Genomic DNA, 16375 nt, shown 5'->3' on the forward strand with positions numbered 1-16375 from the left:
GAACAGGTAGGGTACAAGTGATTTCAAAACATTTCAGCCGGTGTATATATATTGTGGATATGTTATTTACCAGCTATATGATGTGCATTTTTTTTTAGTTTAGCTGCAGTGTTTCTGCACAGTGTTTCTGTACATTGTTTCATCATGAATGCCTCCACAAAAGGAGTTTGCATTCAGAGCTCCGAAGTTATGTTCATGTGCATTCGGGCCCTTTTTGCAAATAGCCTATAGGATATGTAAGGATATGTTTATTCCTTGAAGTATTATAAAGGTATGATCTTGATGTGCACATTTGTGTAGTTTTTGAATTGGTATACTGAATGTGCACATTTGTGATTTAAATTTGTGTACCCTATGAGCACAAATGTTTAGGTTGTATATTTCTGTACTGTATGTGCACCAGTGTAGGTTTTGAATTGGTAAACAATATGGTATAAAGTACGTTTTTTTTTTTTATCTTTTATTCCAGATGTGCAGTTAATTAATATCTGTGCTGTTGGTGCATATTTGTGTTTTGAACTTAACATGTATACATGTATATATGCATATGCATATATGTATATTAATTTATGTATCTTGTATAAATACATTTGTTTTGAATTGAATGTGTATTTTGAATATTTGTACTTCAACATTTATTAGATATATGTTCTGAATGTTCACTGGTGTATTTTGAAATCATGCAAATCATTTTGCATATTTATATTAAATACTAAGCTCTCCATTTATCGTTTAAAACTTAAAACCGGATTTTAAAACAGATATATTGTTTTTCTCTTGTAAACATTTAACCAAGTTGTTGGATTATTTTTAACCCAGCTGGCTTTTACCACAATCATTGGGTTAAAAATAACACACAGTTGGGAAGGTGCTATTACCCATATTTGGTTTACTTCTTGGGTTATTTTTAACCCAGCATTTTTTTAGTGAGCGATCAGAAACTCCACGCTCTTACAACACCACCAGGAAGAGAGGCACTTGTTATTTCTTCTTTCTGTAACTGATTTTTTTTCTCTTTGACAAAAGCAAAGAAGAATCAGTCATCAGAGGACGAAACGCGGTCACGCCATCTGCGCTTCAAATCTATTGCGCGTCTACTCGGTGGTGCTTGGTACATTAACGTGTGAGCGCTACAGTCTTCTTTTAGTAAATCCTCATTCGTGGTTATGAATATGAATAAATATGACATCCTAACGGAGACGGTAGCGCCTTTAACACGCTCGCACGTTGATCTACCACCCACCGCCGAGTAGACGTGCAATGAACTTGAAGCGCAGATAGCGTTGCCGCAGTAGAGGACGACGAAGAGAAAGACTTTGAAGAAGTTTGTTTCTGAACAGACAGCAGATCTTTGTGATTCTCGAGGTTATTCGTGTTTGAAACCGTCGTTCAGAAAGTGAAAGTAAAGTTTAGGTTGCTGGAGCTCAAACAGTGAAAATGGCTTCATCAGCTGAATATGACTATAATTGTCCCGTGTGCTATGATATCTTCAAGTCTCCTGTTCTTTTATCATGTAGTCACAGTGTCTGTAAAGAGTGTCTTCAACAGTTCTGGAAAACCAAGAAAAGTCCGGAGTGTCCTGTCTGCAGGAGAAGATCCTCAAATTATCGTCCTCCAGTAAATCTTGCATTACAAAACTTGTGTGAGTCGTTCCTGAAGGAGAGAAATGAGAGTCGTTCATCAGGATCTGAGGAGATCTGCAGTTTACACAGTGAGAAACTCAAACTCTTCTGTCTGGAGGACAAACAGCCGGCGTGTGTAGTGTGCAGAGATTCAGAGAAACACGTCAGTCACACGTTCAGACCCATCAGTGAAGTTGTTCCTTCATATAAGGTAGGACAAATGTCTCTTATTTCATTTATAAAGAACAATAAGTCATAAACACAGATATCATCACATTCATGCACTCAGTATTTCTCTCTGCTGTTTTACTCAACTTCATATGATATAAACTCTGCTCTGATTTGTTCTGTGTTTGTGAACTAAAGTGTAGTCACTGGGTAAGAGATCAAATTCATACTGATGAAATTTACTTACATAGGTTAATAAATCAATTTAGTGTGAGATTTACACAAAACACAGCACTGTATGATATTCTCTTCTCTTCGCTGTTATCTTAATTATATATATATATATATATATATATATATATATATATATATATATATATATATATATATTATTTTTGTTATATATATATATATATATATATATAACATATATATAATATATATATAATATATATATATATATATATTTTATTTTTTATTTTTATTTTGTTTAATTCTAGGAGGAGCTCAATATAGAACTGAAGTCCTTACAGAAGAAACTTCAACGCAATGAAAACATGAAAGGAGAGTTAGAGAAAACAGTTCAACACATCAAGGTGAAGAAAAACTGAATCAGTCATTTTCAGTACCGCTGTAGCATCACTAAACACAATTATGATTAGTTAAGTTGGCTTAAGAAAGCCATCTTACTGAAATCCTATTTAAACATTTTTCTTTTTCTTCTTCTTCTGAGACTACATTTTAAAATGTATCTCATCCTAGAGCTTTCAAGCTACAACCACCAAATTCTGTTGCCATATCTTTTTTAACTGATCTGGGCCCGGTTCCCCAATAATGCTCTCTCTTGAAGTCTGTTCTCAAGAAGCACTCAAAAAGTTCTCGAAAGATATATCTTACCAAAGTTGTTTATGTTCCTAAGTGTGTTCCCCGAAGTGTCCCTTTGGAAATTTCTTAACACGCTGCCTCTTACGATCCGACGTTACAAGAGCGCTGTCCAAAGCGAGGGTGCTGAATTAGTTGGCATCGATTGCTCAGGAATCGATTTTCCACTTAACGCAAAGGTGCATTACAGCGTTAAGAAAGACAACACGTTCTATGCAAATTAAACATTCCTCAAATTATGATAGTAACATTTATTGTAACATATTTTAGTTATCAGTAGAATATAGACTATACATTTAATTGTCAAATGGTCAGTAATATGTTCACACGATATGTTGTGGCGGTTAGACGAACCGAGTATCCCTCGCTTATCATCCACCCTCCTTATCCCGTTGTGCCACTTGTGCCACTTCTTGACGTGGGTTTAAAGACTTTAACGACTAAAAATTATATAATACACTTTTTTTATTAATGGTAAGGTACTTAACAATCAAAATTGATGGCAAGCAGCTGCAGTTACTTCTGTTTAATGCGGTATTGATTGCAATTGGTTTATGTTTTAAATAAAAAGCAACCTATCTACAATGAACACAGAGAGAGAGAGAGTTAGATACAAAATATGCTGGGGAAGCAATGTAAAAAAGGGCACCAAGCGTCTCGTCAGAGGAAGTTGAAGTTTTGCTGGACATTGCCACCAGGTCGGAGATCACACCCCTATGGTCCACTATAACCTGCACGTTTATGGCCGCTTATCCCTTTCCCGATAAGTAGCCTACGCCTGAACAATCACTGATGGATTGGCGATAGGGATGAGTGTGCCATCCACCAGGATGTAATCCCCGGCATGACGCAGAAGGGCGTTGGTGACAGTGTGGACGCACCTCTACACCGAGGTCTTGATTAGGCTGTAGCCCTCTCCCACGACCTCGATGAAGCTCTCTGTAGCAAAAAAAAAAAAAAAAAAAAAAAAAAACCTTGCGCTGGGCTTCAGGGCTTAAAGCTAAATTCTGCCACGTTTGCCTGGCAAGTGCAGGTCTGAGAAGGTCCAGCAGCTCCATAATGAGCTGTCTTGGGAGGCAAATTTTTTTTTAATGTAGCCACTTCAGGCAAAATGTCAAAAGGACTTAAGTTTTGCCAAATAAAAAAATTAACTTGGACTAAACGGCTCCTCGTCTGGCTCCGTCTTTGATTCAATACAAGGACACGTTGGATCGCTGCTATAGTTGGTCGCTTACTGGACACAACCATGATTACCCATTTATAGATCTTAGCCATTTAGAGCCAAATTGTTTGCCAGATTTTATTTATCAAAAAATTGATTGCCAATTCGCTTTAATTACATTACGAAAAAGCCTAGGCTAATTACCACCATATTTGTTCTGATACCAAATAAAGTCAACTTCATAAATAGGCCTGTATCCATTGCGAACAATTTATTATGAGTCTTAAAAAATAAAATCATTGTTGAGCCACAACATTGTCAACATACCATCGTTTGACTTGTACTGCGCTGCACTGATTTCAAACAACGCTAAGAGAGAGTTTACGAATGGTCCAGACCAACTTTACTAAAGTGTGACTTACAGAAGATATACTTAGCGTACGAACGTGTCGGGAATCGTGCCATAAGGTTAAGAGAGAGGTTAAGGAATAGGTTAAGACTACTTAGTGATAATAATCTTTTGGGGAACCGGGCGCTGGCTTACGGTTTTCGTAAACCAGACTACCAAAACCACCTAAAATCCCAAAGACTTTCTTTGAGGTGATGCAAACTTTATACAATGCGACTTATGATGTATTTTAGCTGTCTACTGCCATACAAAGCTTAAAACTCCCTAGTAAAAATACAGCTGAAACCAGCCTAAGCTGATAGGTTGCTTTGGCTGGTCGCCCAAGTTGGTGGTTTTTAAGAGGTTTTGGCTACTGTCATGCAGGTCTTAGCTGTTTTTTTGTTTTGTTTTTTGTTTTTTACTGAATGGACTGGTTTAAGCTGGATTAGCATAGAAATATGTTAACAACATGCTAGTAACCTGCTAATCAGACTAAAAACAGGCTATTAACATGGTTTTAAAGTGGTTTTGGATACTGTCATACTGGTCTTAGCTGGTTTTTAGCTGGTTTTTACCGAATCAACTGGTGAGTTCAGCTTCCTGACAGCCTAATGGAGAAGCTGAGTGATGGGTGGGTGGGATCGCCTGCAATGCAGAGAGGTGAGGTGCGTGTGAGACGGGTTCCATAAATGTCCTGGAGGGAGGGGAGAGAGACACCAATGATCTACTCAGCTGCTCTCTTCCGGCGGGATGCGTTGCAGGCACCATTCCACACAGTGATGCAGCTCGTCAGGATGCTCTTGATGATGCCTCTGTAGAAGGAGTACATGATTGGGGTTGGGGCTCTGGCTCTCCTCAGTTTGCGGAGGAAGTAGAGATGCTGCTGTGATTTCTTGGCGAGTGCTGCAGTGTTGTCGGTCCATGAGAGGTCCTCTCTGATGTGCACACCCAGGAACTTGGTGCTGCTCACTCTCTCCATAGTCACACTGTCGATGGTCAGAGGAACATGCTGAGTGTGCACTCTCCTGAAGTCAACAATTATCTCCTTCGTCTTCTACACGTTCAGAGAGAGATTGTTGTCACTGCACCTTCTGGCCAGGTGGCTCACCTAGCTCCTGTAGTTTGTCTCCTCTCTGTTGCTAATGAGACCCACCACAGTCGTGTCATCCGCAAACTTAATAAAGAGGTTGGAGTTGTGTGATGGTGTGCAGTCGTGGGTCAGCAGAGTGAAGAGGAGGGGGCTCAGCACACATCCTTGGGGGGGGGGCCCAGTGTTCAGTGTGATGGTGCTGGATGTGTTACTGCCGAACAGTACTGCCTGTGGTCTTCCAGTAAGAAAGTCCCAAAAGCCAACAGCAACCCCTCCGGAATGAACAACCGATTCGGTGGGCACCCAGGCCGAGGCGTTACCCCTTCTAAGGTGTCTTGACGTTCAACTCGACCTCCCATATGAGTGTTGAGATAACTAATTTATCAGGTAAAATACAGTCACCAGTGTTCGGATGGATCAAAAAAACCTCTTGAAGGCTGAATTCATCAATGGAAAAGTTTAAGTATTATTCACCATGATGTTGTTTGGCTCTCGTAATCAATATAAGGTCGCAGAGAACCACCCTTCTTACAAACAAAAAAGAACCCCGTCCCTGCTGGAGAAGAGGAAGGGCAGATGAACCCCGATGCTAGAGAATCAGAAATATATTTCTCTATGGCCTCCCTGTCAGGAATGGAAAGAGAGTAAAGCTTGCCTTTAGGCGGAGACTTACCTGGGACTAACTCTGTGGCAGTTATATAGACGATACGGAGGAGGAGAAGCAGCGCAGGACTTACTGAACACCTCCTTCAGGTCCAGATACTCTGCGGGCAAATTTGACAAAACCGCTGCCTTCTCCTGAAAAACAGAACCAGTCACAGAAGAACAAGCAGACACCAGACAGGACTCATGACAACGTTCGCTCCACGAGGTGATGGAGTTGGAACCCCAATCCACTCATGGATTGTGCTTGACATGCCAAGGGTGACCTAGGACAATGGTTGCCAAGGAAGGGAAAGGTCTCAGTGTGGTTTCCAGAGGTGAGGAGAGTTATGGGTCCAGTGGTATAGGTGATGTTGGGTAATTCCTGGCCATTAAGTGCCCTGACAGAGATCTGGTGCAAGGGAGATGTGATAGGAAGTTTCAACTGTTGTGTGAGAGTGTTGTCCATGAAGTTATCTTCCGCTCCAGAGTCCAGAAGGGCTTGACAGGTGTGCGTGTTGTTGGCCCATCTCAGTCTCATCGGAAGGAGAGTGGATGATGAGGTCTTCCCGGCGGAGTTCCCACCTGATTGTAGCCTCAAGTTTACTACCGGGCTGGCTCTTTTACCGGGCAGGAGAGCAGAAAATGTTCAGAGCCACCACAATCGAGGGGACGTTCTCTCTGCTCAGGTTGCTAATTTCAGAGTTGCCAGGGAAACGTGTAGAACGGGTGTACTGTTCCAGTCGTTCAAGGCGGGAATCCACCCGAAGAGCCAAGTCAATTAACCCGTTGAGGCGGGATGGCAACTCAAGCAGGTAGATATATCTTTGAATACAGTCGGCCAACCCAAGCAGAGACATAACCCACTGCCCCTCCTTGTTCCACTTGCATTCGGCTGCCAAGATGTGAAATTGGATGGAGTAGTCCACAATGAAACAGTCACCCTGTTTGAGATCTGGGAGTCTTCTGGCAGCCTCTATGCCAGCTACCGATCTATCATATTCTCTCTTCATCTCGGCCGCAAGAGTGTGGAACGAGGCGCAGCATGGGTCTCGGTTCTTCCACACCGCCATTCACCAGGCTGCCCTCCCGGAGAGCAGGGTTAGAACAAAGGCCACCTTAGACTCGTCCATCTCGACGGTGCAAGGCTGCAATGAGAAATGTATGGAACATCTGGTAAGGAATGCTCTACAGAAATTCGGCTCCCCGGAGTAACTCTCAGGAACTGGTAGGCGGTGCTCCAGCTGATAGCTGGGTTCAGGGACAGCTTGGGGAACAGATGGTGCAGGCGGTGCAGCGGGAGAGGTTAGCTGTTGGATTTGCTGGGTGAGCTCGGACACCTGCGTCACCAGCACTTGATCGGGTGTTACTCCTGCTGTTGATCCATATGGCTGACACTGTGGTGGATGAATTCAGAGAGTGCGGTTGAACTTGCTGCTTCCATGTTTGGTCAGATCGTTCTGTAACGGCAGTGAGGGTGAGGAAGCAATTGCAAGTAATGATAGTAGATTTATTGAGAGGCACACAAGTGAACAGTGGTAAACAACAGGGACAAACGGAATGTAGAGAGGTGATGTCACAGGTGTCCAGGAAGTGCCGATGAGGTGAGGCAGCAGGAGAGCAGGACGCAGGAACTGAGATGAGCGATACGATGTTGAGTGGAGTGGATGGGGTTGCAGTCATGTGAAGATCCAGTGAGGAGATGAAACAGGGAAGAAGCAGGAACGAAAAACTAGGCATACAACAGGGAGCTTCAAAAAAAAATCTGACAAACACAAGACGCAAGACAGGTAAATTAGGAGGGAGCAGGAAATGATTGGCAGCTGTGGCTGTGCCCACATGAAATGATCAGTGCTGACGAGAGACATGTTAGTAACTTGCTAATCATGTTAACAACATGCTAGCAACATGCTAATCATGTTAACAACATGCTAGCAACATGCTAATCTTGTTAGAAACATGCTAACAACATGCTAATCATGCTAGAAACATCTAGTAACTTGTTAATATTGCTAGCGATATGTAAGTCACTTTGCCAATCATGCTAGGAACATGCTAGTGACATGCTAATCATGCTAGAAACATCTAGTAACTTGTTAATATTGCTAGCGATATGCTAGTCACTTTGCTAATCATGCTAGGAACATGCTAGTGAAATTCTAATCATGCTAGAAACATGCTAGTTACTTGCTAATCATGCTAACAACATGATAGTACCACTATTTTTATTGTATTTGAAAAGTATTGACAACATATTTCTCAAGTTATCATACATTACTGAAAAAGTGAATATGTGACACTATATTAGTCATCTATTTTCAGATAAGGACTCATAATTTAACTTAATTGAACTTTAACTTAAATTTGTGTAACTGCATCATCTACACAAACCATTGTGCTTGGACCCCTAATGCTCACCTTGACTTAAACTGCATTGCTAGGAACATGCTAGTGAAATGATAATTATGCTAGAAACATTCTAGAAACATGCTAGTCACTTGCTATTCATGTTAGTAATATGCTTGTCACTAGCTAATAGTGCTAGTGAAATGTTAGTCCCTTGCTAATCATGTTACGAAAATGCTAGTCACTTCTAAATCATGATAGTAACATGCTAGTAACTTGTTAGGAGCATGCTAGTCACTTGTTAATCATGCTAGAAACATCTTAACAACACGCTAATGGGGAAGTCGTGGCCTAATGGTTAGAGGGTTGGACTCCCAATTGAAGGGTTGTGAGTTCTAGTCTCGGGCCGGACGGAATTGTGGGTGAGGGGAGTGCATGTACAGTTCTCGCTCCACCTTCAATACCACGACTTAGGTGCCCTTGAGCAAGGCATCGGACCCCCAACTGCTCCCTGGGCGCCGCAGCATAAATGGCCCACTGCTCCGGGTGTGTGCTCACAGTGTGTGTGTGTGTGTGTGTGTGTTCACTGCACTGTGTGTGTGCATTTCGGATGGGTTAAATGCAGAGCACAAATTCTGAGTATTAGTCACCATACTTGGCTGAATGTCACTTCACTTTCACTAATCATGCTAGAAACGTGTCAGCAACATGCTATTAAACTGGTAGTCATGCTATTGACATATTTATCACTTTTTTGTAATGATGTTAATATGCTAATCACTTGCTTTTTTAAACTTCTTTAACTTCTTAAACTTATTACTCTTTTCAAACTTTCTGGTCAGGCTTTTTCAAGCCAACTTAATGTTTGACTCGACACACTTTTTAATCTAGTTATATCTGATATTGATTCCAGTTGATTATTTTTGTAAATAATGAGCAGCAATCTGCTTCTGAATCTGTTGTATGTCCTTGTCTGAGTTTCTCTTGGATCTGAATGATGTGATATGTTTATATATTGATGGAGTTGATTGAAGTGAATGTGATTTGATTTCAGTCTCAAGCTGAGCACACAGAGCGTCAGATTAAACAGCAGTTTGAGAAGCTTCATCAGTTTCTCAGAGATGAAGAAGAAGCTACAATCACTGCACTGAGAGAGGAAGAGGAGCAGAAGAAGGAGATGATGAATGGGAAGCTGAAGGATATGAACAGACACATCTCAGCTCTTTCACACACAATCAAAGACATGGAGGAGATGATGAAAGCCAGTGACATCTGCTTTCTGAAGGTCTGATTTCAGATCATCCATTGATTGATTGATTGATTGATGATTGATTGAGCTCTTAATGATCAATGGTGTGTTTGTTCTGCAGGAGTTTCCAGTCACGATGGAAAGGTGAGTGATCTGCTGGGGTCTCTGCTCTCTCTGCTTCTGATCCAAAGCCACTGCAGTATTGATGCTGAATGTTCTTCCAGAGTCCAGATCTCATCACAGCCGGATCCACAGATGCCTTCTGGAGCTTTGATTAATCTGCCGCGTTACTTGGGCAACTTGCCCTTCAGAGTTTGGAAGAAGATGCAGTACATCGTCCAAAACAGTGAGTCCGGAGAAGATCTGTGCTGTTACACACACACTGGAAATGACACATGAGGGAATATTGACAGATTTCAGCATTATGTATGAATAACCAGATGAGCTGCTACACCAAAATGAGCCCAAAACAAGATAAGAGCAACTTTGGTACACATGATATTTACAGTTACAGTGATACAGCAAATCTAATTTCACTTTGACTGATTGGTAATTCTAAAATATTTACTGTAACAAACAATGACAGTGATCAGAGGAGAATTTCTTATGTGTTTGATCAATAACACAAGTGTCATAATCAGTGTTCATTTCTTCAACAAAGACAAGATGTTGACAAGCTGAAACTAATATATTTTCAGGCGTGGCTCGTCTATATTAATCCACAAGATAAACTGAAACAATAATAACTTGTAAAAGTTTTCAGCATTCTGCAACAAATATTTTTCAGATTTTTAAATCATAAAGTAAGCAGTATATATTTAAATCCCGCACATGTATTCATTATATAATCGGGCAGACGGTGCCTGAGTCCTCTTGAGCTCAACAGCGCCCCACAGTTTTGCAACATAAATCTGTGGTTGAAAGGTGGAACAGCAGCGTGCTCTAATTGAGAGCCATGGGGCAGATGAAACAAATGAACCGGTGAAACATTTTCTTCAACCAGTTTATTGAATCGAACTCTCCAAAAGAACTATTGAAACCTGAAACACACTGAAAGATACTCAAACCTGAAGACACTGCCGCTCCCGCAGCCTTCTCCACTAATTTCACTTGTTCCCACACTCCTCTTACCACTGGGAGGGTTGGAGGTACTGGTTTCCTTATATCAAAAGAATGGAAATTTGATCTTCAGCCATCACCTACAGGTAATGGTTCATTTTAATCACTTTAGTCATTTATCGTCCCCCTGGTCAATTGGAAAACTTCTTGGAGGAGTTGGATGTGCTGCTATCAAACTTTCCTGTAGATGGTACTCCTCTTGTACTGCTTGGTGACTTTAACATCCACATAGATAAACCCCAGGCTGCTGAATTTCAAAACTCTGCTCGCCTCATTTGATTTCAAGCGAGTGTCTACTACAGTGACTCACAAATCAGGCAACCAACTGGACCTCATCTATATGCGCTGTTGCTCTGTGGACAACTCTTCAGTTGCTCCACTGCACACCTCAGACTACTTCCTCATTACTGCTAACCTAGCCCCTACTCCTGAAGCGGCACACACTCAAACTCAGGTCACCTTTCGACGAAACCTACGCTCACTCTTTCCATCTCCCCTATCTTCTGTGGTTTCATCCTCGCTTCTTGCACTCTCTCTGTTTTCAGCTCTGGTCACAAACAGTGCTACGGACACTCTATGCTACACTTTAACATCTTGCTTGGACAACTTTTGCCCACTGTTGTCTAGACCAGCACACACCGCCCCATCTGCCCCCTGGCTGTCCGAGGTTCTCCATGAACATCACTCTAAACTCAGGGCTGCAGAGAGGAAATGGCAGAAATCAAGAAACTCTACCGACTTCAGGAAGGCTAAAACATTGTACTACCACAATAAAATGATCAACTGTTGTGACGCTCTGACACTTTTCAAAACTTTCTCTTTTTTCGCCTCCACCACCACCTCCATCGACTCTCACAGCAGACGACTTTTCAGTTTTCTTTACAAATAAGACAAGAACCATCGGTGACCGATTCTCCACAGCGCAGACTGAGGAAAACTTCACAATGACCGATGCACACTCTTTCTACTCCTTCTCCCCACTCTCAGAGATGGACGTTTCCAAACTTCTCCTGTCCAATCATCCTACTACTTGTCCCCTTGATCCAATCCCCACTCACCTCCTTCAAGCGATCTCTTCTTCAGTCATAACTTCGCTTACTCACGTTATCAACTCCTCTCTTCACTCTGGAACATTTCCCTCAGCATTTAAGGAGGCTCGGGGTAAGCCCACTCCTCAAGAAACCATCTCTAAATCTAACACTTCTTGAAAACTACATCATTAGGATCATGACGTCATTCAGAAGCATGGCTTTTCTTATCACTGCTATGCTGATGACACCCAACTCTACTTCTCATTCCAACCAGATGACCCGACGGTAGCTCGCATTTCAGCCTGTCTGAGTGACATTTCTAGCTGGATGAATGACCATCACCTTCAGCTTAACCTTACAAAGATAGAAACTATAAAGATAGATAAATAAAGATAGAACTCCTGGTGATTCCAGCTAACCCATTGCTTCATCACAACTTCTCTATACAGCTGGGTTCATTAACCATTACCCCTTCAAAAACAGCCAGAAACCTAGGAATCGTGATGGATCATCAGTTAAGCTTCACAGACCACATTGCTACAACAACCCTGTCCTGCAGATTTGCCTTATACAACATTAGGAAGATAAGACCCTTCCTGTCAGAGCAAGCCACCCAACTTCTTGTCCAAGCTCTTGTTCTCTACAGACTGTACTATTGTAATGCTATCCTGGCAGGCCTTCCTGTATGTACTGTCAAGCCTCTGCAATTGATCCAGAATGCAGCAGCGAGGGTTGTCTTCAATGAGCTAGGAAAAGCTCACGTTACTCCTCTCCTCATCAGGTTACACTGGCTACCAGTAGCCACTCGCATCAAATTCAAGATGCTTGATGATGCTTGACTGATGCTTGCCTACAAGATGACCACTGCCACAGCACCAAGATATCTAAACTCACTGGTTAAATCTTATGTGCCCTCCAGAAGTCTGTGTTCTGCAAGTGAATGATAAATTGTGTTGCCATCCCAAAGAAGTTCAAAATCACTCTCACTGACCTTTTCCTGGATTGTACCCAGCTGGTGGAATGACCTCCCAATCTCAATTCGTACAGCTTCGTACAACTCGTCGAGTCTTTACTCATTTTAAAGAAACATCTAAATACTTTTTAGCCAGCACTTAACCAACTAATATTAGCACTTTTACTTCTTTTCTTGTCTTTCATTTATTAAAAAAAAAAAAAAAACTGGCTATGCATTCTGTACTAGACTAACTGAGACTTGTCATGACACTTGTATACTGTTGTTGTTCTCTTGTGGACCTGACTGCTTCTATTGTTCTCATTTGCAAGTTGCTTTGGATTAAAGCGTCTGCTAAATGATTAAATGTAAATGTAACTACTGGTGATCCAAAAACTGATGCAACCGGTTCTTGACTCGTGAACGAGTCAGTCTTTTGTTCGTTATCTGGTTCGGCTCGGTGTTCATCTTCAGTTCTCTCTTCACAGCAGTTCAGTCAGTGTTACTGTTCGAGTAAATGAATTACTCCGGTATATTGGTTTGTTTGAACTTAAAGGGAGTGTCAGCCACATTAAAAAAGTTAACAGCTTAAGTCATTTGTGGATTAATGTGTATTGGAGATGCAAACTGTTTAAAATTATTCAGTTCGATTTGGTAAACTGGTTCAAAAAGATCTGGTTACATCGAATGATTCGTTCGAGAACCGGATATCACAAACTGCTTTGTTTTGAACTCTCTCACAACAGACACGGAAGAGAAGATGTATTTTTGATGCTTCAAAAAAATCTAACTGGCCCTCTGATGTCACATGGACTACTTTGATGATGTTTTTCTAAACTTTCTGGACATGGACAGTAGACCATTCTCGGACTAAATCTAAAATATCCTAAACTGTGTTCCAATGATAAACGGAGGTCTCACTGGTTTGGAACGACATGAGGGTGAGTTATTAATTACATAATTTTGATTATTGGGTAAACTAACCCTTTAATGTTGTGCTCTATAAATAAATTGACTTGACTTGCAAGTAAAAGATCTCTATTGAGAAAACAGCAAAAAGGTCTTCCCGTTGCAGCCAGCAGGAGAGTGGTGACGCAGGGACTTCGGTGGGCAATCCACCAACCGTGACAGTACTCTCCCCCCTAGGAACACTTCCTGGAGTTCCCAGATGATCCTACCTGTCGATTGTAATCATCGATAAGGGAGTGATCCAGGATGTCCCTAGTAGGAACCCAACTTCTCTCCTCTGAACAGTACCTTCCCAGTCCACCAAGTACTGGAATCCGTGTACCCTCCATCTCGAGTCCAGAATACGGATCACCAAATTTGTAGGTTCCCCATCTACGAGTCGTGCCGTTAGGTGAACCTGGGCTGACGGATTAATGTGTGAATGAAAAAAAAGGGTTTGATCTTTGATACATGGAAGGCGGGGTGTATTCTCCTGTACGCAGGAGGAAGTTTGAGTCAGACTGCCACTGGACTAATAATCTTGGTGACAGGGAAATGCCAATAAATTTGGGAGCTAACTTTTTAGATACGGAGCGGAGTGGAATGTTCTTGGTAGAAAGCCACACTCTTTGAGCCACGATGTATACGGGAGGCTTCGACCAGTGGAGATCGGTCTGAGCCTTGGTGTGCGCCCCCACCTGAAGAAGAGAAAGAGACTTGTATATATTTATTGATCTACCATGTCTCTCAACACATCATTCACAAGTGCCTGGAAAACCGCTGGGGAATTGGAAAGCCTGAACGGCAAAACAAATGCGGTTTTCCATTCATCCACCTTCCGAATGCGAACCAAATGATAGGCTTTATGTAAATCCAATTTTGTGAAAACTGATGTTGGCTTGTGTTTGACAACGAATTGGATTATCCCATTAAACATAATAGCGATTGGATCTACTCTCTCCTGTGTCTCTCTGTTACATGAATCGTCACAATGTTAACCAAAAAAAAATTGTTAAATAAATGTACAAATGTTAAGTTACTGTATCTGAATTTTTTATATTTTTTTATTTGTATCTCTTTCATATTTGTCTTATTACCCTATCATGCTTTTTTATTAGTTTCTCCCTTTTCACTACTGTTAAAGGAATGAATAAAAATTGTCATCATTTATTAAAGTTTTTTTCAAATACAATCCTTGTTTCAAATTTCTCATAAGCTTAATTTATTTTGTCTTAACAGAGAAGAATTAATGAAATTTTTTGTTTGAAAACGACATATTAAATAGCTACCAAAATAAATATTGTTAACTGCAGTTTGACTAAAATAATGACTAAAAGTTGACAAAAATGCAATGATTTTTCTTCGACTAAATCTTTGAAAGACTCAAATGACTAAAATGTGACTAAGACTCAAGATAAAGACTAAGACTAAATCAGAAATGCCTGTCAAAATGAACACGAGTCATAATTCATAATAATGTGTGTGTGGTTCACTCTTGATCATTATATGAACATCAGAATAAAAGCAGCTGTTGATTGTGTCTCATCAGCTCCTGTGATTCTGGATCCAAACACTGCACGTCCAGATCTCGTCCTGTCTGATGATCTGACCAGTGTGAGAAACAGCTGGAACAATCAACCTCTTCCTGATAATCCAGAGAGATTTGACTGTTATTCCTGTGTTCTGGGTTCAGAGGGTTTTAACTCAGGAACACACTGCTGGGATGTGGAGGTTAAAGAGAGTTTAGGCTGGAGACTTGGAGTAACTACAGCATCAAACCAGAGGAAGGGACGTGTTTTCTTTAACACTGATGTCTGGAGTGTGCAGTGTGGATGGTCTAATCAGTTTGGTTTTCCTGTTAAACAGGATCTTGAGCGTGTGAGAGTGTATCTGGACTATGAGAGAGGAACAGTGTCATTCTATGATCCTGTAACTACAACACATTTACACTCATTCACAACCAACTTCACTGACACACTTTTTCCTTTCTTCTTCAGTACTGACTCTCTGAGGATCTTACCATTCAATAGTCAGTAAATGTTACTCCTGTAGCTCTGGATCGATCTACTTCCATCTTTTCATCATCTTTCCATTATTCAATCCATATCACAATTTCAATATTTGTTTATTTCAGTTAAATGAAATGTAAATACTTACTATAAAAATACTTTATTAAAATATTTAAAAATCTGATTCTCAGAACAAAGTCTCTGGGACTCACTGAAAACCATTCAAAAGTTTGACTCAGATTCTGAACAAAGTTTAATTATTTGATTAATTGAAAATGTGATTATATGATTTTAGTAATGAAAGGTTAAATGTTTGGTCATGATAAATCGAGCATCGCGTTAGTTCAGTCAGGCCATGTTAGTCACACTTGCATCAGCTGACAGTCAGCTGTTTCTGACGTGTACCTATCCAGTCACCTATCATCTGCGGTCTATATGACATGTTGTTTACAACTCATGTAATTGTGAATTGTAATTATATATGCTTATAATGGTTATGTTCTGTACCCCAAGGGGGTTTGTCTTGCTGCTCTCCCCACTCTGTCCAAGCATGGCTGAATGGACAGGCGTGTGGAGTGTTGCCCAGAACATAACCATACCGCCAACACTAACTGTATGCAATTATAATTGTCATAAATATACTTGACGGAAGTGGTCCTGATTGAAGTAGGGTTTAATCATGGAAATGCATTGAGTGGTTACCCTGAGAAGTGATTATTTATGTTTCTCAATAAAGTCATAAATGAATGTAATTGACTTGCTTGTTT

General features: G+C 41.0%; 1 protein-coding gene across 1 annotated transcript; it reads left to right on the top strand.

Moving 5' to 3' along the window:
• The first annotated feature begins 914 nt into the window (after positions 1-914).
• LOC113052892 (nuclear factor 7, ovary-like) lies at positions 915-16360 on the top strand. The gene is made up of 6 exons (XM_026217348.1): positions 915-1833; positions 2291-2386; positions 9355-9585; positions 9671-9693; positions 9774-9895; positions 15149-16360. The coding sequence occupies exons 1-6, from the start codon at positions 1438-1440 to the stop codon at positions 15634-15636; spliced, it is 1356 nt and encodes a 451-aa protein (XP_026073133.1). The 5' UTR covers positions 915-1437; the 3' UTR covers positions 15637-16360.
• Positions 16361-16375: the final 15 nt, after the last annotated feature.

This window comes from Carassius auratus, chromosome 34, assembly GCF_003368295.1.
Source record: "Carassius auratus strain Wakin chromosome 34, ASM336829v1, whole genome shotgun sequence".
Classification (NCBI taxonomy): Eukaryota; Metazoa; Chordata; class Actinopteri; order Cypriniformes; family Cyprinidae; genus Carassius; species Carassius auratus.